The 23,704-nt window shown below is 39.9% G+C and overlaps 1 protein-coding gene across 1 annotated transcript in view; it reads right to left on the reverse strand.

The window, feature by feature from the left end:
- Positions 1 to 748: 748 nt before the first annotated feature.
- Positions 749 to 23,704, reverse strand: part of LOC110160829 (carcinoembryonic antigen-related cell adhesion molecule 5-like) — a 55,052-nt gene continuing 32,096 nt past the window's right edge. Inside the window, exons 7-10 of the mRNA XM_020925503.2 lie at positions 22,731 to 22,985; positions 21,873 to 21,990; positions 3,259 to 3,296; positions 749 to 3,176 (exon numbers count right to left, since the gene is read on the reverse strand). Of these exons, the coding sequence (XP_020781162.2) occupies positions 3,278 to 3,296; positions 21,873 to 21,990; positions 22,731 to 22,985 (392 nt within the window). The 3' untranslated portion in view covers positions 749 to 3,176; positions 3,259 to 3,277. The remainder of the gene's footprint in view (positions 3,177 to 3,258; positions 3,297 to 21,872; positions 21,991 to 22,730; positions 22,986 to 23,704) is intronic.

Genomic DNA, 23,704 nt, shown 5'->3' on the forward strand with positions numbered 1-23,704 from the left:
CAGTGACACGGAGTTCATTAACAATTTTCGTATGATGAGAAGAATGTTTGTGTACATTTGTGAGTGTCTACTTGTGCCACTCTCACAAGACGAAACATATCTTCAGTGGCTTATTTCCGTGATCAACGCGTCGGTGTTGGGCTGTATTGGCTTGCAACAGGTGCTTGTTACCGCACAATAGCCAACCTCTTTGACATAGCCAAGTCCACAGTGTGATAACGTGTAGGTGGATGGATGCGCTTTGGCCGTTCAAACTGAAGTCATATGTCAAAAGATCAGATATGTATCAGTTTTAGGAGCACATATCCAAGTAGCCTGAATCGCATTTGAAAAAATCAGATCTGTGTCATTTAGACTGTCATTAAAAGATCAGATACAGGAGCATAGGGGCCAAAAAATTGTATTTGGGTCACTTCAGGGTGCAGTCTGAATGTAGCCTTAGAGGAGTTTTGAATGAGTGTACTAGATGGTTGCTAGGTAACAGTTATGGAATTCCCCAGTGTGATGGCATGATTTCCAACCAGGAATTTGAAACCTAAAAAATGCCTAAACTGGGAGAAGAAAAGTTAAATCTTTAGTTGAATTTTAACCTTTATTGATTTTAACTGTGTTTAAGTCAAACGAGTGGTCTGACCTGTCATAGGCACTTTAACATTCACCTGAGCAACTTCAAGAGTCAAAATCAAATTGGCGGCTAATGAATGATCATATTCAGTATTCATATTAATGTCAGCATTTGTAATTAAAGTTTTTTTGAACCAATCGTGTGAACTTTTATTGTTCTTGAGTCAGTAGTTTGTACATTAGGGGACAGTATATACAATATTTCTACAGAGGCAGATTTAGTTTAGTTTTAAATCATTTATCTTGACCATTTAAATCCACGTCTGCACCAGTCTGGACTTGACTGGTCCAGTGAAACAAAGTGAAAACATTATGACAACCTGCTCTTCTGTGTTCTAAGACTAGACCAAGACTAGACGAAGACTAAACCAGAACTAAACCAGGTCTAAACCAGGATTGAACCAGGACTAAAGCCACTCTGATAGTGCACAGTTTGGGGGCAGGTGGTCATAATGTTATCCTGTCATTCATAAAAACACAATTGTAGATCAGATCTGTGATTTGAGTTGGGGCTGTCTGATCTGGGACTATAACTTTTAAAAACACTACACACATCGAATACACAAAAACAAATTTAAAACAACTAAAGTTCAGATTCATGAAGAAAAGTGAGTTTAGTGTCCCCTGCTCTGCCCATGTCTGTCATCCATCAAACGCACACCTACACAAAAACTACGTCTATCATTTGTGCTCCGATTGTGCTGCAAAAAGTTTAGTTTGTGCTGCTTTAGTTTTGGAGATATTAACGATTCTTTCATAGGTCAAATTGGGGTCAGCCAGCCCCAGGAAGCTTCAAAATGCTCGAAAATGGCCCAAATATATATGATATACTTTTACACAGCCTGAGATCGTTTCTCTTCACTAGTTTTGTGGAGTTTTGCTCAAGCTGCTGACGTCAGCTGAGTGAAAAAATATGTCATATAATTTCCACAAAAATAATAATTAGTCATTTTAGAAATATACTAGCACAAACAAAAACTGTTACAGCATAAACAAAATATAAATGTTTAGTATTATTTTCTGCCTTTAACATTTTAAGGGGCCGGATGACGTCATCAGCTGAAAATAAAACAAACCAAACTTTTTACAGCACAAACAACTCAAACAAAGCATAAATGACTGGGACCATTTTGGACGTTTTAGAGCATTTTGAAGCTTCCTAGGGGTAGGCTGACCCTAGTTTGACTTACAAAAGAATTTTTAGTGTCTCAAAAACTACAGCAGCACAAACAAAACTTTTTGCAGCACGAACGAAGCACAAACGAGTGACATATATTTTGTGTAGGTGTGAGTTTGATGGAGGGCCAACTTCACGCAGGTCTGTAAAATACTATTCGAGTTAGTATATTTTAAATCCATCCATATCACTGTGTGTGTGTGTGTGTGTTTGTGTGTGTGTGTGAGTGTTTGTGTGTGTGTATGCATGTGTGTGAGCACAGAGCTGGATTCAACTGCATATGCCAGGTTTCATATTTGTCTAATTCTGACTTGGTTTGGTGGATAAATCCTATGGTCAGTATTTATTTAAGTGGAAGTTTATGTCAGAGTTCAAAATGGCAGGAAGTAGCCCTGAGTTTGGAATATGAACATAAGCAGAGAGGGTCAAATCAAAACTGAACAGTCATACGACATTTATGCTCTAAGAACTAATCATTCTGAAACCTTAGTTCAGCAAAATAAAGTTAAAAAAATAACATGAATTCATCAAATAATAAAAAGGCTATTGTGTTAATTAGTCAAGTTTTGACCCTTGTTTACATCATGGTTGCTAGGTAACAGTGTTGGAATTACCTCTACTATGTTGTATCTGCTGCCCAAGTCCGACTAACCTGTCATATTCGGGCCGATATTAATATTCAATACCAATATTTGATACCAATAAATTTTTGGACCTAACTATGGATTTTAAAAGTTAAGTTAAAAGTCGGCCACATCAGCAGGTCAAACATCAGATATTGGTATCGGCTCCATCCATATCGTTCCATCCCTAATATTTTGATTTGCTATTAACCCTAAAACCATCTTTGACTTTAAATTATATTCATAAAACACGTTATCTCGAAGTGTAGCAGAACAGGGGACAGTTCGCGATCATCTGAACATGGTGCGTGTCTCATCGGAGTGGCTTCTCCTTTTCACGGATGGATTTTGGTTTTAGCGTGAGGTAACTCTGACTCCAAAACTCCTCCACACCTGAAAAGTTCAACAAATCATTTCATCAGCTGCAGCCACTGTCCCACTGTCCAACCCAACAGAACGTCTCTCAACAAAAACAAAGATCCAAGTCCCTTTGAGAAGAATCGCAGCATCCAACAACGAGAAGTAAACAGCAAGAAGCGAAGGATCACAGGAAGTGTAGTTCTGCTCGAGAAGAACCATCCAAAAGTGTTAGAATCCAGTGTCTTAGGGTTTCAAATGTTCGCGTCTCCCTCCGCCCTGAGCAGCCGCAGAGTGGTGCGTCGTGGGTCATGTAGAGCGGTGCATCATGGGTAATGTAGTCCGTTCACAGGAGGGTCAGGTGCAGGGAGACATCAGTACAGGTCCAGTTTGTCCTAAACAGAGGGGAGAAGAGGGGAGGAGGGGTTAGGCTGGAGCTGGTCATGTGACACATACCGACCAATGAGAATCACTCACCAGGAGGTTGTTCAGGTCTTTAATACGGAGATTCCACACTGAAAAACAAAAGAAACGCAGCAGTTTAGACAAGTTTTTAAAGCATCAAACAGACAGCTGAGAATAAAAAATCTAAAGATCCGTGTAATTCATCAAAACTCAGTGATGATCTTGGGTGTTTTAAGTCAGAAGTCTAACAGCCAAGTGGGTTAGATCAAGATATCTGAACATGTTTGTAAAGGCAATTCTAAAAGTCTGCATTGTTATGAGAAACCAACCCTAGGTCAGTCTCCTATACATATATGTGCATGATACAAAACAACAAATGAATCTATTGAGAAGACAACACGAGTAACTAGGGGTGTAACAATAACTGAAATATCGTGATATTATATCGTCAGAGTTCTCACAATAATATCATGGACCATCACAATATATCGAATTACAAGTCTCTTTGCTTAAATTAAGAGTTATGATGCAGCAATAGCTAAAAAAGAGACAGATATTTTAAAGAGGCTGATATAATTGTAGGTAGGACTCTTTTTTGCTTTTAAAAAACCTTGACAAGATTTTAGTGTAAATTATTTCCACCACAATCCCAAGAATTCAAGTAAAAACATATTTCTTCATGTTTTCTGCACTGAAATGTATCATGGGATATGTAGTTTCCGGATGTTTATTATAAGCTGTTGCTTCTATAAAACCATGCATTTAAGCAAAGGAACTTGTGATTCGATATATTGTGACAGAGACTTTTGACGATACAATATCACAATATTTCGGTTACTGTTACACCCCTAAAAGGAAATACATAGACCATGATCCTTTGCTCAATTTCAGTGCAGACTACAGGAAGAAATAACAGTTCGAAGCACTTTTAATTCTTAGTTCTTTAGATTAAATCTTGTCAAGGCATTTTAACAGTTTTGTTTGCCTCCACATCACAATAAATATCGTACCATGAGACGTATGTTGTGAATAGGGCTGGGTATCATTAAGAAGTTGCTGATACGATACATATCTCAATACATAGGCCACGATACGATACATATCTCGATACAGTAAGCTTTTGATTCGATACCATATATTTCAAATCGAATCAATATGGTTTAATAAAAAATAAAGGCTAAATCGTGGCTGTGACACTAAAAGTCTTTGTTAAACCACTTCTTGTGCAAAGTTCATATGAAACACAAACATTTTAATCATCAAAACAGTGAAAATGTCAAATGTGTTGCATAAATGAGTTTCCTTTCTCTAAACAAGCAACAAAACTGTGGCACTGTAACAAAAGTATTTAGTTAACTATAGAAAAATATACTCTTTGCGATATATATCGATACAGCAGCCCACAATATCGATACTGTATCATCATATGAAACAATACGATATATTGATATTTCAATATTTTTGCACGCCCCTAGTTGTGAAAATATCGTACTGAGAGATTTAGATATTGTAACATCCCTAATTGTGAGCCTTGCCACCAGATCGTGAGTTTTCCCATGATTTCGCAATAAATCGTACCATGAGGTTCATACTGTGACAATGTCGTACCGTGAGACTTGGATATTGTTACGCCCCCTATCCCTAACCCTAACCTATTGCTGTTTCAGATGACATCACAACATTCTACAGGCCAGTCATATTTAACACAGCTGGGGAAAGTTGAAATGGATCTTGTTCAGATGCAGATTTGTGTTGTAATATGGTGAGTTCTTAGCTCTGATCACTCATAGAGAAGATCAGTTTCAGCATTTGTGAATTTACCGTTTAGAGATTTCATGCTAAAGAACAATGTAATCAACAGGGAAATGTGTCTGTGCCCCCATCTGTGAATATGACATCATCAAATTCTACAATCTGAAAACCTCCAACTGATGGGCTGCAGATGACACAGCCTCATTCTATCATCCAATATGAATGAATACAGATGGGGGCAGCTAACATTAAAATTGTTAAACTCATTAAATTGAAATGATCTGGTTTAACGTAAGTGAATTTATTTTTTTTGGATATTTCATGGCAAAGTGGAATGTTATTAAAAGGCAAATGTGTCTCTTGCCCCCCATGTGGGTGGATGACATCATCACATTGTAGAAAATAATGATGTCATACTCCCACATGGGGGGCACAGACAGATTTCCCTGTTGATCACATTGTATTTTGCCATGAAATATTGAAAATCTAAATTCCCAAATAAGGAACTTGATCACTTCTCTTACTGACTAGACCCAAGACCATGCTATATTACAACAAAAATTTGCAGCTGCCCCCATCTGTATTAAATAATATTGGACTATAGAATGTAGTGATGTCATCTGCAACCCAGCAACATGGAGAAAAAAAAAAAAAAAGTATTTAAGTACAATTGTACTCAGAATTCTGGTCAATCAATATGAGTCAACAACATATTCCCATAACTGCCCTGACTGACAACTATTGCTCACCACCAATCACACAAGTGGACAGAGCATGAGGTACTTCCATTGAATCATGTGGGTGATGTGACACTTCCAGAAAGGCACATTGTGTAACTTTTCTGGTGTAGCTCTCATTGTGCTGCCTGGAATCTTCCACAGTGTGACATTAAACAGCTCTAACTACATTTATGCAATTACAAGCAGTGTTGGGGAGTAACAGATTACATGTACCGGAGTTACGTAATCAGAGTACAAACTATGAGTAACTGTATTCAGCTACAGTTACTGTTTAAGTGAGTGGTAATTGGATTACAGTTACTTTGTTGAAATAAATGGATTACATGGTGGTATTTTCCTGTTTTCACATTTTTGGCTATTCCGTTTTTTTTTTTTTTTTTGCTGGACTCTAAACCAGATCTAAGATCTAAACCCAGGTCCAAACCAGTTCTAAACCTGGTCTAAAGCAGGACTAAAGCAAGACTAAAACCAGGTCTAAACCAGGAATAAACTAGGAATAAACCAGGACTAAATTGGGACTAAACCAGGACTAAACCAGGACTAAACCAGGACTAAACCAAGACTAAACCAGGACTAAACCAAGACTAAAGCAGGAATAAACCAGGAATAAACCAGGAATAATGTAGGTCTAAACCAGGTTTAAACCAGGACAAAACCAGGAATAAACCAGGACTAAAGTAGGACTAAAGCAGGACTAAAACCAGGTCTAAACCAGGTCTAAACCAGGACTAAACCAAGACTAAACCATGTCTAAAACATGATTTAACAGGACTAAATCATGCTGTGTGGATGTGTCTCCTCCTCTTCTATCAATAATATTTTTAATACGGTTCAGTAAAGTCTGGACTTTTCATTTACTTTTAGCAGATAAAACATCTTATGTGAAGATTTCCGAGTCTTTGCTTCTCTACAACAAACCAAGTAATCCAAATTATTCAGATTACGTTACTCACTTTAAGTAATTTATTGGATTATGTTACAAACTACATTTTGGTGTATGTAATCTGTAATCTATAGGGGAATACATTTTAAAAGTCACCTTCCCAACACTGATTACAGGTGGTTTTATAGCTCAAAAATACCTAGAAAAACAGACATTCTGACTGTCAGCGGGGTCGCCTCTCCACAGATCTGACCTGTAATTTGGTCTGGTTTGTTCTCCATCGAGATAGAAAGCTTTAATGTCATACTGTGAAACATTCTGGACAAAGCAATGAGATCTACATGGAGAAAAGCATTTAAGGACAAACTAATGCAATTCAGTCAATAGAAAATCACAAAAAAAGGCCCCAGTTTCTGTCTGGGGTCTGAATCAGTCCAGTCAGGTGAGTCCTTTATGCAGCTTCTGCATGCAGGAATGTAAAACTCAAATATGTGAAGAAATCTGTCTGTTAAAGTTACACAAACACTGATATTTTCATGAGGTCCAGATAAGAGTTAGACCGAACAAGAGCGTGGAAAAGAAGGAGGAGAAAGAGTGAGAAAAGAGAGAGAGGGCTGACGGTTAGAATGGAGAGAGATCTGGATCTAGATTGTCCATCAGATACGAGGCTGAGTGAGGTTAAACTAAACGTCTGTCACGAACTTCACAGCATAAAGAGATAAGGGAGATCTGTGTAGTCATGTTTAAGTTAACTGTGCAAAACTCGTCACTGTAATACTATCACACAGCACACATACTTAGTGATCACTGTGTAAACACACCTGTGTCACTGAATCCAGACTTATTTTCATTCTCAGATGGACCAAAGATGTTATAGCGTCCGGTCAAGTGGTAACGGAGGGGAACAGGGGCAGATTTTTGACATTCAAATGTCTCTTATTCAGAAACTAGAGGAACTATTGAAATAAGTAAAGTATCAGAATGTAGGAAAGAGTTACACTCCAACAGGGTCAAGTTAAACCTGTGATATTCTTTCAAGTTCAAGAAAAAATAAAAAACCTCATGTGGGTAACGGAGGGAATGAAATATGCAGCACTTTTTGGGCAATAAATCCAAACAGTGATAACTCTTGGTTCTCACTTCCATATCCTTAACAAACTGGTTTGAATATTTGCTTCATATAGTTTTCTACCATATGGTACAAGATTAGGTTGAAAAACCTCTTACTTTTTGACTCATGAGATTTTTTATTAAGAAAGGTCATGGTAACGGAGGGAAAAATAACGGAGGGAAAATTCTGCAAACAAGTAGAAGGTGCAGGATTTTACATCATTTGTCATCTTTTTTCCTCCGAATACTTTAATATTACTTCAAAATGAAAGAAACTATTTCTATAAAATATGTCAGTCCTTCCAAGCTATTTTTTTTTTTTCAAATAATGTACCTTCGTCAACAGTTCAAAGATTGAATCGAACACAAGATATGATGAAATACATCCATTTATTCACATGATTTGCAGGTCTTTGAAATTTGGGAAATAATTTTTGTTCCATGTTTCATACATGGTCTGTTTAAAACATATGTAACTTTAGAACCAAAAATGGTGCAGAAAAAAGGTCAACAGTTTCATAAACTAGAGTACATATGTATCTGTTCAATACATTTTTATATCAGATGCATTAACTTGAATTTTTGGCTTCTGCTTGACCGGGCCCTATATCAAAATCCATATTCATTATCAGAATGTGCTTTTACAACATCACGTTTAAGACAGAAGTACAGACTGGACTTTCTGAGTGCTCTTCCTGTTAATAATGATGATTCTAAAATTGCAGAAAGAAAAGCACCACGATGGTACAATCTGAAAACCAACCAAACCTTTAAAAGAACATTCTCCTACACACAGAGTCACGATGAACGTAAGCCATACCTCCATACATCTCCACCCCACCACCATCCCATCTCATGTGTCCATCCTGTCTGTATCTGTACCAACTATAAACTAATAACAAAACAGTTGGATGAGCAAAGCATGTCTCCAGTTCGCATCAACATGAATTAGACCAAATCATCAAGAGATTTGAAAAGAGCAGATCAAGCTCCTCAGCACAGTCCCTCCATAACCTGGCCCCTCCTCGTTGAGCAATCTATATGGAACGATACAAATGAATTTGTCATAGCACAAATCTGGTACATTTGTGACATACTCTTGATCAATACTTCAACGACGCCCACAGCCCAGCTCACAGCCATAGCAACAAGCCAAAAACCTGTTGCCATTGAGACATCCTGACAGCCCAAAGCAAATTTGGTAACCACATGCATGATGGCAATAGGAACAAAAAATATATTGTGACCCCACCCTTTTATAAACTGGAAGTCTGCTATCTTGAATTTAAGAATTTAAGAATTTAAGTCAGGGTTACAGGTTAGATCTAGGTTTAGACTAGGATTAGGGTGAGGAGTGCCTTAGGTGTAGGGGCAGGGTGAGGTGTAGGCACCGGCAAAGGGCCAATTATTGCAGTTTGTGGCTATATTTACAGGCACTTAATTGATTTAATTTAGTATTATTATTAAATTATAGTCCACATTTATTAAAATATGTGGCTAGAATAAGTTATACAGTTAGAGTACAGTGTGTAGTTAAAAATGATCACCCGCGTGTCTAGAAATGTGGATGTCTGGAGTTTACTTTACGTGGGTTATTTCCAATTTTACTTAATTTTCTGTTGTTATTGTGATTCATTTTATATGATCTGCATCATTAATAAATACACACTGCATCGGCAAGCTTAGCCAGTGAATTTTGTGTTTTATTAAAATAAAGCTTCTTCTTGAATTACAGAGGAAGCTCTTTTATAAAACCTCTGTGGTCAAGATGGATTTTCTACTTCTCTTTTCTTGCACAAGAAGTGTACATCTGGAACTGGTCCTTGTGTGAACGATGTAGAACTGAATCTAAAGGCTTTTTGTTAGTTTTGCCATTAGGTCTCAAACCAAAACCTCAGTGAGTGTGTACACATGCACATCAGTATCCCGGTTATTAGCCATATCCCGGTTCTGTCAGTATTCAGGTTACTGTGTTTACATGTGCGCTGAGAAACAGGGACACTTATATCCGCGTATACATGATCAAATGGAGTATCCCGGATTCTTGACATAATAACAAATGCACAAGCGCAAAAATTAACTTACATCAATTTAATAAACCAAGAAAAATACAAACCATGAGTTCCTTTAGCATAAGAAGCTAAGGAGCTACGAGATCTCCCACAATCCACTGCACACATCAAACCAACAGATTCTTCATTCAAATCTTCTGCATAAATAAACTCAACTTTACAACATATAAACCATAACCATTATAGATCCACAACAGCCTGTTTGATCAGATAATTCAGCTCTGATCACATTTGTTTACATTTTACAGAAACAAATCTTAAGACCACATCGTTAATTAACATAAACTGTTAACGGTGATAAAAACAGCTGCTCCTTGTGCCGCTGATGCAGTTCAGCTTCTTTTGGACTAAATGACATGACTCAGTGGATTACGTGTGTTCTTTTTGTGACAGAAGAGGTGCTGATGATGGTGAGTCTGTTCTGTGCGTGTGTTGTATAGGAGATAGTTCATGTTTTAGCTTTTCAGTGATCACATGAGTGCAGGTCAGACGTGTGCAGATTGTACATGTGCAGGTTTAGCGCAGCTCTTAATTTTACAGTCATTTCACTCGTGTGGTCACTTTATTTATGTTGGTCAATTTATTTATGTCACTACTGTTGTGGTGAAAGGCTGGAAAGTGTCTTTTGGACGCATGCGCACTCAACTTTATGTTGCAGTAACCGGGATACTGTGTATACATGCCACAAGTATCCTGGTTACTATCGGAATAAACCAGCTACAGTGGTTTCTTATAACCGGGATACTGCCATAACCGGGTTACTGAAACCGGGTATACATGCACCATCAAGAAACCGGGATACTCAAAAAACCCGATCATAACCGGGTTATTGATGTGCATGTATATGCACTCAATGATTGGGATTTGCATAGAGCTGTGGTGCCAGTGAGATAATTAAATGGTCCACCTTTGGCGTCCTCTGCGCTGGGGTCACGTAGGTTCACGGCATGTTACCTGCCCTAAAGGAATCCTTGTCTAAACAAACTGGCTTTACACCGTACTACTCCCTTCAAACAAGTACAGACAACAGCTCGAAAAACAACAAAAAAGTGTATTTAATGTTAAATTGTTTAGGATATATGATATATGGTGTTGTATGTGTAGTATAAATACAGTGTTCATGAGTTTACACTTGAAGACAGCATCAGGGTCAAATAAAACTCAGATCAGACTATAGGTTCAAAGTATGTGGTAGACCGATGTACTGCAGGACGTGCAGAATTGGAAGAAAAACAAAGCACCAAGTATCAAGAAAAAAAGAAGATTCCAAAGCAACAAAAATGCAAGAACAGAGACTAGGATAAATAACTAGGCTTAGCTATTTTGTAAAATCAACTCTATGGTTCATTATTATACCGAGGTTATTTGAAGATAAGTGCTCTGATTACAGCTCTGAGACTCATTTTTGGGATATATGTTAAGACAAATCCATGATATTCCAATCTATCTAAAAGCAAACTTACTAAACAGGACAAGAACTACTGAGAGGGATGATGTCATGGTGTGTGTTTGTGTGTTGGTAACCAGACAACACAACGGATGGAGACTGATTGGATTGCGCAACCTGCCAAGAGGCCTGTGCACCAATGAAGAGGCGTTAAGTCTAAAGCACGGTAGCCGGTATAAAAGTCATTGTATAGGTGTAAAACATTGAGTCTCTGCACGGTTCTGCAATTATCTGGATGTTATTTCCGTTTCAAGTGTACCATATTTTATGGGCTATTAGTCGCTCTGGATTATAAAACACACTGTCATTAAATGGTGTATTTTCGAACTTTTTTCACAAATAAACCACACTGGATTTTAAACAAAACCCAACAGTGTGATGGGTGAGTGGTTTTGTTTGTTTGTGGCGTTCACGGTGACTCTGGGCTTTGTTCAGTTGTGGCGTGTAGGGAGGGTGTGTCTGGGACCGCTGGATTGTCAGCGTGTTCACAGTGACTCAGTTGTTCAGTTGTGACTCAGAAAGGCACATTGGACTCACTTTTTCAGTTCGTTCCTCCGTTCTGTTCCTCGTCGGCGTGGAGTCATGAGTGTGTCTGTGGGTGTTAGTCGCTGTGCGGTCGCTGTCTGCTCCGTGTGTGTTTGCGTGCACTGCGGGTGTTGCGGCTTTATAGTTTACTGAAGTCGCGCTGGGACACCGATCGGATTCGTGTATAGGGTGCTCTGGATTGCGGGGCGCCATTTTTTGATGCGGTTAGAGGCTTAAGAGCGCGACTAATAGCCTGGAAAATACGGTAATTTTTATCTAAGCAGAAACTCACAAGCACGAGAGGAAACGGTTGTTTTCCTCAACAACACGCAATGTAAAGCACCACGCTAGGCCTTCATCATAATGACTACAGTATATCCACTGACTACAGTATATCCACTGACTACAGTATATCCACTGACTACAGTATATCCACTTATTGTCCATTTTTAGGCGTCGATATTTACTGTGGGGGCTTGGTCTTTACTAATGGGAAAGCTTTTTTTTTTTTTTTTTTTTTTTTTCTGAAATATGAAATTTGAGCTGTACAAGGCTGAATTACAAACTAACTGCAGTGTTGCCTTCCTGCTGTTTGGCTTGGTTTAAATATTACTAGTATATGTGTATAATCTAGCACTGTATCTGTGTTTACTCTGAACATACGGTGGAAAATAACCTGCACACAGGAGTATTGAGGCTTATACTAGGATTGGTGGTTGTATGCATTTAGTACCAGGCCGTGCCCTTCCACTGCTCCAATAAATTATATGGGGTATTATAGTGTTTTAGTGGTGCCGTAGGGAAGGTTACTTTTAAAATGTATTTCCCTACAGATTACAGACCCCAAAATGTAGATTGTAATGTAATCCATTAAATTACTTAAAGTGAGTAACATAATCTGAATAATTTGGATTACTTCATTTGCTGTAGAGAAGCAAAGATGAGGAAATCTTCACATAAGAAGTTTTGTCTGATAAAAGAAAATGAAAAGGCCAAGTCTTTACTTAACTAAATTAAAAATATTATTGATAGAAGACAAGGAGACATGGTCCACGCAGCATGATTTAGTCCTGTAAAATCCTGTTTTAGACCTGGTTTAGTCTTGGTTTAGTCCTGGTTTAAACCTAGTTTAGACCTGGTTTTAGACCTGGTTTAGACTTGGTTTAGACCTGGTTCGGACCTGGTTTTAGTCCTGGTTTTAATCCTGGTTTAGACCTGGTTTAGTCCTGCTTTAGTCCTGGTTTAGACCTAGTTTAGACCTGGTTTTAGACCAGGTTTAGAATTGGTTTGGACCTGGGTATAGACCTGGTTTTGGACCTGGTTTTAGACCTGGTTTAGACCTGGTTTAGTCCACCAATGAGTGGAATTACCAAAAAAAAAAAAAAAAAAAAAAAAAAAGGGAATAGCCCAAAATGTGAAAACTGGAAAGTACTGCAGTGTAATCCATTTATTTCAACAAAGTAACTGTAATCCAATTACCACTCACTGAAACAGTAACTGTAACCGAATATAGTTACTCATAATTTGTACTCTGATTACGTAACTCTGGTACATGTAATCTGTTACTCCCCAACACTGGCCGTAGAGACTGTGTGTGAGGCAACTCAAAGTCTCATCTCATATGTGCCTTATCTGCTCCTCTGTCCTATCTGCAATCTCATCTTTAAAAGGGTGTCGGCCCCTCCTCCACATCCTCTTCTCCTCCTCCTCCCCCCAACAGGAACCAGCACAGACAGACAGAGAGAGAGAGAGAAAAGAGGCACCTGATCTTCTCTTTAATGTTTTTAGCATCATTAACTGATCTTTAGCCCGGTAATAAAGCGAGACATCTGTTCTTCCCGGGTTTAAGACAGCCGTGAAGGGACCACACCAAATATTTACACTTATTTACCACTGTTAGTGAATGAATTACTGCAGTGAAAGAGTTAACTCTAAATCTGCACCCATGATTAAAGGCATACAAAAAAGCAAACTAAAAAAAAAACTAAAAAAAACAAACAAATGTAATTACTCTGATGCAAATTGAAGTCATTTTTTTGTTTATTGACTTCACTGTCAAAACTGCATGTTTGGAAATTTAAAAATGGCTCGTGTTTAAATGAATGAGGATTCCCTGTGAGGCGTGTGTGGCCTCGGAAAACAGAAAAAAAAAAAAAAAAAATAGACTCTGAAACAAGAAATCTATGAACAAGTTCAGACACGACACATTCCACAGATACCTCACCCACTGCAATCTGAACCAGGACTAAACCAGGACTGAATCAGGACTATACAAGGACTGAACCAGGACTACACCAAGACTACACCAGGACTGAACCACAACTGAACCACGACTAAATGAGGACTAAACCAAGACTAAACTAGGACTGAACCGGGACTACACCAGTTATAAACCATGTCTAAACCAGGTCTAAACCAGATCTAATACAGGACTAAACCAGGTCTGGACAAGGTCTAAACCAAAAGGGAACAAAGATAGAACTAGGACTTAACCAGTTAGTCGTGGTAAAAAAACAAAAAAAAAAAAACAAAGTCATTTTGATCTAATACCTGTTAGAACTGAGTCAAACCATTTTAATTTTACTGTGATTTATTTTTGCCAAGTTTGAGATTTTTGAAAATAATGTCAAAACTCAGCAACAGCTGTTTACACCTTGTCTGCAAACTGTCTGCAAATAACACTGTTCAAATCCGAGCAGACTGACAGCTACGACCTAATTTACTGAAACAGGAAGCCCCGCCCCCTGCGTGTGATGGACAGCTCAGAAACAGGAATGTGGTTGGACTGTTGACAAAACAGTAACACTTCAGAGGAGCAGTGACAGTACAGGTCAGTGTGTGTGAAAAGGAAATGTGCAAGTACATTATATAAACAACTCTTAGCAGGGTTTAAATCAAACACATAGTGCATGTGTGTGTTCTGTAGTTATAACCTCTGACCTCCATGGATCATTATGTTATAATTTGGACATTTTAAATCACAATATTCATTTAAAACAACTTAATAAAAGAAACAAATGTGCTGACTTTCTTGGTAGAAAAGTGTGATGCCCAGTGGGAGCTGATGTCAGCGTCTCCACAAACAAAGTGTCGCATGCTGTCGGCATTGTTGTGTTGGATAACTGCACATCACACTAGCGAGTACCTGCTGTCAAAATGCACTACTACACGACCCTGCCAAATCCTACATGTATCACCGATTAAGAAAATAAAACTAGACAACGAAGTACAGCGCAGCGGTGTGTTTGCCTGACAGTGTCATCCTAATGTACAAACTGGAGGGAGGCACTGTCAGGAAAGGGCGTGTTGCTCAAACATCACAAATCACTCCAAATATGACTTCACTGGGTCAATGAGAAGAAACTACTATAACATGGTTAAAAGCTCCATTTTGCAGAATACGTTTACGATTTAAGGAGATCCACATCTGGTCACATGACTGACAGCTCAAAGTTTACCATGACCTCACTGTTTGTTCACATCCCAGAGGGGAGGGGGGCCGAGTGTGTGTGTGTGTGTGTGTGTGGGTGTGTGTGTGCGTGTGTGTGAGAGAGAGAGAAACAGAGAGAAGGGGGGAGGGTCTAGACACTGTTCAAAAGAGCTCCAGGTCAACACACCTGTGCAGGTGAAGCTCCGTCATCACCATGACAACAGCTCCTCAGATCTGCACATAGATACTGTGTATGTGTAACACAGCCGAGGTTTTCCACAGCCTCATAAACCAGAGCAGTGTGTATGAGAGAGACGTGCAGTCATTCTCGGGACATTTGCCCTGTGCATTTGACCCAAACTTCTGTGGTGAGGGGGCTAACCACTCTGCCACTGAGCAACAACAGTGAGATTACAAGCTTCAAAATAATAAGACAACATTCAATCAAACTCATAGACTGTATAGAGAAGTAGAGTAGTGAATGTGACAACCACAGCAGTCAGCTCCAGTCAAATGAAGCTCATCGAGGCTGGAAGTTATAGGACCAAATTTGGAGCCGTGTTCCATATTTGGAAATTCTGACCACGAGTATTATAGCATCCAAAGAACCAATCAGGAGTGGGGCTGTTGAAAGTAACACCCATAAAATAGTGAAATAAAAACACCATGATCATGTAGAGTCTTATAAATGTTCATTAACCTGAACCAAAATAACAAGTCTCACTGCAGTTACAGAGAGGAGTAGAAAGTGAATAGGCCGGAAGGTTAACCATGTCCATTATACGCAGATTATGGTCAAACTAAAGTAAAAACTGCAACGTTGTGTTTAGAGTCTGCGGTATACTCTCAAACCAAACTCTCGGTTTCATGTTTCACAGGTGCTTTATACAATAGCAGAGGAATGCAGTCACACACACCAGCCTCAGTGACACAGACCTAATGCCATGTTTGGGGAGGGTTTCCGGTTCAGGACTTCAACTTGTGTCTGTCACTGATGCTGTCAGAGTTGTAGAGCTGCTCTGATGAAACGCACACAGGAAGCATCCCACATCCTCCATTACACAGAACTCTAGTCATTAAAATAGTTTGGAGCCTGTTCATTTTTCTGAAGTGTTCTAGAATCACAAGAATGTGGGTTTCAATGTGTCAGCTTTTACTCCACTTTAAAAGTACACTGTGTTTAAGTGTGGCTTCATCCTCTTTAAAGCTGCACCATGTCAATTTTCTTGGAAAGGTTTGGCACCTGCTTGTCTTTATGGTTATTTCTTTCCCAAGAATGTTTCAAAGTATGGCATTAAACTGCATCGAACATGTATTCAAAACATATACTTTTATTTTATACTTGCAAAACATGCATTCTTATTGTGTGAGCGGGCTTGCCTCTCCACAGATTCAAGACATAATGCTGCTTCTCCCTGTCTCCATGGAGATAGACAAGTTTAATGCCAGTGGTCCAGGTACTGTCCATGGCAAATATTTTTATTTTTTTTTCAATTTATGTTTTAATGTAGTTTCCTCAACACAAACAGATGTGGAGTTGTGTGTTTTGTTTCATTCACCCTGCAGCTGTCTGCTCCACCTCCACCTCATGTGGTAATACAGGAAGTGCTCCACCATGTTCTTAAACTCCATACACTTTCACTAGATTCATTTGGATCATTTCAGTCCAATAATTGCCAATCTCTACTGAACTAAGTGTAAAAGGAGCCATTACCATTTTTCAGACTATAAGGTGCACTTAAAATTCTTAAATTTTCTGAAAAATCGACAGTGTGCCTTAAGTATTAATTCTGGTTGTGCTTACTGATCTCGAACTGATTTTATGTGGTACACAGCGCTCAAAAATTTTATGTTTTAGTACGACTTTGGTAAACTTCAAAGCTGCACCACTTGATGGACTGTTGAAGCATTAAGGCTGCAGTAGTCAGGAGCCTTGCTGAGTAATACACATTCATTAAGACAGGGAGGCGACGCCGGGCGTGTTGCGCTTTCACGAAAGACCGGAATCATCACTGAACAGCTAAGTAACAGCAACAAGACTGAGTCGGATAACAACGAGAGAGATCCGGACTTGATGCAGAAATTACCCAACTGTTAAACTCAGACACTGAAGATGATAAATAAGATGGATTTGTGGAAGAGGAATGAACTGAAAAAGCAGGTGTATTGTATTGTATTTTATGTGTTACAGCTGAACAGTTCTGAGAGTTCTTGTGAATGAGTTGAATAAAGTTTGACTTATCTGACTGTTTTGTTTCTCTTAATGTGCCTTATAATCTGGTGTGTGTTATATATGAAAATAGATGAGAGAATTTAACATTATTGATAATGCACCTTATAACCCAGTGCACCTACAGTCTGAAAAATACAGTAAATGGAAAACTACTGCTTCATGACATCACAAGGTGGAACAAAAGCATTTTCAGCTTTGGAGATGTAGACAGACAAATAAAACATTGTTACTCAAACATGTGTGAATGAAACAAAACACTGAAACAAAAGATTATAATATGTCTTAAACCTCACAACAGTAAATTGTGTGTAATATACGACCTTTAACAAAGGCCAGTGCCAAAAAATGTGGGAAAAAAAATAAATAAAAGATACAAATAAGTGTACAAATAAAAACATATTTTTGGACCAAATATTGTGAATGGAATCGGGGCTGAGCTGTACTTAAATCAGATTAGAGTCAGCGTTTACATGTGGCAGAGTGTGACGTGAGCCGTGCTGTGGTAATCTCATCATCTGTTTTTATTTCACACGCAAATCAAAACAGGTCCTCCCTTTCCCACAGTTTCCCGCTTGTTTGTGTGTGACAGGCCATTTAACACAGTCTACCAACAGAGTCATTTCTGTATCCGATATATGACATTTCACCTGACGTCACACCACAACATCTGCAGATTAACCAGACGCGTGACCTGACCCCGTCTCAGTCTGACACTCCAGGATGGGAGGGCATCTGACACACAGGGTTATAGGATAGGGTGACCATATTTCCATTTGTGAAAACCCGGATACCTTACCAGGGGTGGGAGGTGGGGCCTCGACATTGAGCTACAGTCGTCCCTCACTATGTCACAGTTCACCTTTCGCAGTCTCGCCATTTTGCTGATTTTTTCTTTTTTTTCTTTTCTTTTTTTTTTTTTTTTTTTTTACACACAGGCGGGTCAGGACTAAACCAGGTCTAAACCAGGACTAATCTTGGACTTAAGAGGGAGAACGCTGAGCAGTTTGTCTGCAAAGCGCGATTGGACAATTGCCGCGTTTACCTCTATGAGGTGCGGAACTCTGCATCAGCCCTTTCTCCGAGCTCGTTCCGACAGTGAGTCCTGTTTTAGTTCAGGTTTAGTCCTGTTTTAGTCCTAGTTCAGTCCTGGATTAGTCCTCCTCTTCAGTCCTGGAATCGGTCTTAGGTTAGTCTTGGTTTTGTCCAGTCTGTGGTGTAGGCAGCGCAAAAGTTTGATATAATCACAGGTTAACGGGCAGGTGCGGCGTTGTACTGCGCGGGTGCGGCGTTGTACTGCGCGGGTGCGGCGTTGTACTGCGCGGGTGCGCCGTTGTACTGCGCGGGTGCGCCGTTGTACTGCGCGGGTGCGCCGTTGTACTGCGCGGGTGCGCCGTTGTACTGCGCGGGTGCGCCGTTGTACTGCGGGTCTCCAAAAAATGGAGCCGTGCAGGACTCTGTGCTGTAGGTTCCATTACGGGATAAATGAATCTTGGGTTTGTTACATAAAGAAGGAAGAAAATAACATAAGGATGACAGCAGCAATAAGTTTTAAGAAGGATGTAAAAAGGGTTGCACCTGTCCTGTCTGAGAAAAGTGTATAAAGTTTGTGCTGAGGGGTTTTACAGCCTTAAAACAGATGTAATAATTGTAAAATATAAAGTTGACTACTTTGCAGATTTCACCTATCACGGGTTATTTTTAGAACATAACCCCCGCGATAAACGAGGGACACTGTACTCTCACCTCACAAACTGTGCACATGGCCTCTCACTTGTCCCGACCGGGATGGAAAACTGAGAATTTCATGTACAAGTCATTGTTAAATGCGCATTTGTGCTTCGGCATGTTTCAGACTGACCGAATGTTTGTGTCTCACTCCTTCTTGTCACAGAGAGCTACAAGAGCCGCTCAGTTTAATGCCCCCAATGAAAGGTAATGAAAACCCGAACATTTCCATCACTTAAAACAGAAAAAAAAAAAAAGACCCGGACGCCCTGGACAAGAGGCAAAATACGAAAATGTCCTGGGAAAAACGGATGTTTGGTCACCCTGTTATAGGAGGATGGGAGGGCATCTGACACACAGGGTTATAGGAGGATGGGAGGGCATCTGGACGTGTTGTGAGTTGCCGAGAGGAGGAGGAATGTTGAGAATGTTTCTGTTGCGTTTGTAAATAGAGCTTGATAGAACTTACAGGACTAAACTCTGACAGCTCTGTTCTGAAACACGCAGAGCTGAGGATTCCCAGCATTCCTGAACACAACCCTGCATTTACCATCCAGAACAGGGCCGCTCCTACACTGCTGTTTCTGGGGTCACTTGTTTAACTGTTTTTTATAACTAAAGAACATGCCATCAGTACATTTGGTAAAATTACAGGATTGGGTAGGTGTCGCAACAAGATACAACTAATTCTTATCACAAAATGTCAGAATTTTCTTAGAACTACAACTTATTTCCGTGGCAAGTCCAGACTCATGCCTCTGTGTATTTTCCATACAGAGGGATATGAGTCTGGTAGACACGTCCCTAAAGCCAAAACCAATCAGAAGTTTTTATATCAGTGATTCAAGCAACAAAACGAAAATTACATTGATTGCTCATTGATTCTGCAAATATCTGCCCTGTTTTCCAGTCCCTGTTCTTTTTTTGTCCTTTCTTTTTTCCTCATAATCAGACATATTTATTTTGATGCACAACAAGTCGCAAGTCCCTGATCCTCCTGTTAATCACACCCATCTGAACTTGGCCAGATTTACCAGTCACCAAACTCACATTTTTACAAAGTACTGATACTTTGCAGCTGATCATCAACATTCCCTGGGGGTGTGAAGTTAACTGGAAGCATTACTCTGTCTAAAGCTCTATTAGACTTTAATCTGAGCTTTGATTTTTTTACACAGTCTGACCAAAAACTGACTTACTGTAAATTCCGGACAATAAACTGCTACTTTTTTTCTCACACGTTGAACCCTGTGGCTAATAAAACGGTGTGGCAAATATATGGACATAATCTTTGATTGGAATTAATTCGTATTTACGGTCTATGGTTTGGTAACTCAGCGGATACACACAGCCTGAGCGCAGAAAACGCCGCTGACTGTGCAATGGATCTAGGGTTAACATGAAGCTGCTACACGAGCTCGCGATATTGTCAGTGCACTTAAATAGTTTATTGCCGTGTGATAAAATAAGTTGATAAGCTAATACTAAATGAACATTAGTGAGGGGGATACGTCTTGTAAAACACGAGAAGAAACATCTCAAACTTCAGTAGCCGGACATCCACTCATACCTGATTGATACAACTATCCCCGCCACCGAAAGAGTCTGAAATCTGCTGAAATCCTCCAAAACACTGACATGAGACAGACAGGACAGCAGCTACAAGAGACGTGCAGTAGAGTGCGGGGAGAGACGGGGTGATGATGCGCCGAGGAAGATGCTCGTTTGATTGTGTTTTGAACAGTTATTTTGTGCTTCATACACGCACCCTCCTCATGGAAAAGAAATGCAGATGATGGAGTTAGAAGTTAAAGGCAAAGGCTGTCGAAGAAGGAAACAGAGCTGCTGCACGTGAGCTCGGCATCAATGAGTCGATGGTGAGATTTTGGCGACGGCAAAAGGACGACAAAAGCTTTCAGAGGCGATAAAAGCAGGCGGCCGAACTTGAAAACGTTCTTGAAGATGTGGACACCTGTGGCTTGTATTCAGATGTGACCAGTATATGTACAATTAAAAAAAAAATTTATCAAATTTAGTTGATGCGGCTTATATTCAGGTGCGCTCGATAGTCCAGAATTTACAATCCTTAAAACTACAACAGGTGATCTGATTTATGCTGTTAAACAAATCCCTCACAAAATGTAGTTAATTTGATGAAGTGAGATTCAGGAGCAGGACCACGCCTCAGCCGCCCTCTCCTCACACCAGCGAACCACAACTCACCTCGACCACACCTCTAATTTCCCAGAAGCCTATATGTAGCAGCATTTCCCATCATCCCAGTTTGTCTCGGCTAACTCGATCCCACCCTCCTATCCACTTTTGGCTTTCAGTCATAAGACTCCTACAAGAGGGTCCAGTTCCGGCTGGGCCAAGTGCAGATTGAGACGGAGCCCCCGCCCATAGTCTCAACCCAGCCATCTCTGCCTCACTTCGTACATTATCAATAAACTTCTTCGCACTATGTTGTTGTTGGCGTGGTCCTAGCTAGTGAATTAGTTTTAAATCACAGTCACAATCTTGCATTAGTCGACAGTTTTTCAGTTAGTCACTCTGACATTTTTGTAAAATATCAAGCTCCTAAACAGAACGCTTGAACTGATCACAGACTCCTGACAATGTGACGTTTAAATCCACTATGTTTGTTCTTTTCTTTTCAAAATATCAAATTCTGCCATAGACATACATGTAGAACTCTCCCAGCCTGATGTGTGTGCTCTGTGCCCCACACGACTGCTCTTCACTACAGGGCTTTGTCTTTGTACTTACGGCACTTTCTGTCGGCAGTAGATGAACAGGCCGATGGCGAGCGCGACCGCCGCCAACACCCCGATCACGATCCCGGCGATGGCTCCGTCCGACAGGCCGTCGTCCAGCTCGCCCTCTCCTGGACACAACAAGAACATCAGGACCACTGCACTGTCACAAAGGACACCATGAGGACAAGGGTATACGGAAGACAAGTACAATGGGTTTAGGGTTTTGGTTTGTCCATTAATCAAATAAAAGGAACAGAGAATAATAAAAAAGAATAAATGTCATCTTCAGAAGTGAAAAATAGGTTTAAACTCTCTCCTTTCTGCTGGGGCCCATAGAAATCTTTTCAGTCCTAAGAAAATAATAAGTCGACTAATCAAAATTTTGGTCGGCTATCGGGGAAAACAAAGTAGTAATAAGTTTCACTTTTGTTTTTGATGCTCTGAGACTCACAGCACAAATTAGACTCCAGGTATGTTTTTTTTTTTTTTTTTTTTTTTGACGAGAAAACAATATTATAATTTGGTTAAAAGCTTCAAAAGTCTGTTGTTGGGAGAATCTAAGATCTAAGACATCTGAGGATAGATTGGTCCAAACCAGAAGAAATACATTTTGAAATCTTTGAAATCTTTATACTAAAATAAGTGTTGCCTTCTCCTTTGCTCTCATTTCTGTTCTACTGACATTTTTCAGATGCCGCTTTGAGATTGCCAGTTTAGATCATTTTACCACAGAAAAGGAAGAGGGTGCAGAGATCTTCCTGTTCAAATAATCTGTGTTCAACTGAGCACAACTCTCCACTACTCTGCTCTGCTCTGCTTCTCCTCTGCTCCTGTCTGCTCCTGTCTGCCCCCTCCCTCTCCGTCTCACCTCTGACGGTGAGCACGTGGGTCTTGGAGGTGGTCTCCCCGGTCAGAGCGTTGTAGGCTTCACACGTGTAGTTTCCTGAGTTGGTGAAGTCGGCTTTGGCGATGATGTAATGGCTGGTGGTGACGTCGGTCTTGAAGCCGTTGATTTTCCAGGTGTAATTGGCCGGCGGGACGGAGGAGGCGGAGCAGTCCAGTTTGAACGGGTCGTTCACCTCCACCTCTGACTCTCCGCTCAGCACCACGGGCTCCGGTCCATCTGAGGAGAGGGGAGGGGGTTAGGGACAGGGACACAAAATGGCCACCAATAATAATAATAACTCACTGAACACTGGGTTTTATTTCATTCAACAAATCCAGCAACATAATGTGATCTGGGATGGAGGTCACTTTACAATATAGGACTAAACCAGGACTACACATGGATTAAACACAGACTAAATCAGGACTGAGCCAAGACTAAACCAGGACTGAATCGGGACCTTCACAAGTTTAAACAAATAAATAATTAAATACTAAATCAACAACATGCAACACAAACTTCTGAGATGTGAGTAACTTTATAATATAGGACTAAACAAGGACTAAACTAGGATTAAAGCAGAACTAAACCAGAACTACACCAGGATTAAAGCAGGACTAAACCAGGACTAAACCAGGATTAAAGCAGGACTAAAATAGGATTAAACCAGAACTCAACCAGGTCTTAAACAGGACTAAACCAAAACTAAACCAGGACTAAACCAGGATTAAAGCAGGACTAAACTAGGACTAAACCAGGACTCAACCAGGACTCAACCAAGTCTGAATCAGGATTAAACTAGGACTAAACTAGGACTCAGCTAAAACTAACCCCAAACTCAACCAGGACTCAACCAAGTCTCAATCAGAACTAAACCAGAATTTAACCAGGATTAAACCAGGACTGAACCTGAACTCAACCAGTACTAAACCAGGACTCAATCGGGATTAAACCAG

The sequence above is a fragment of the Boleophthalmus pectinirostris genome, unplaced genomic scaffold (assembly GCF_026225935.1).
Source record: "Boleophthalmus pectinirostris isolate CB_2022bp ecotype Guang Dong unplaced genomic scaffold, ASM2622593v1 HiC_scaffold_21, whole genome shotgun sequence".
Lineage (NCBI taxonomy): Eukaryota > Metazoa > Chordata > Actinopteri > Gobiiformes > Gobiidae > Boleophthalmus > Boleophthalmus pectinirostris.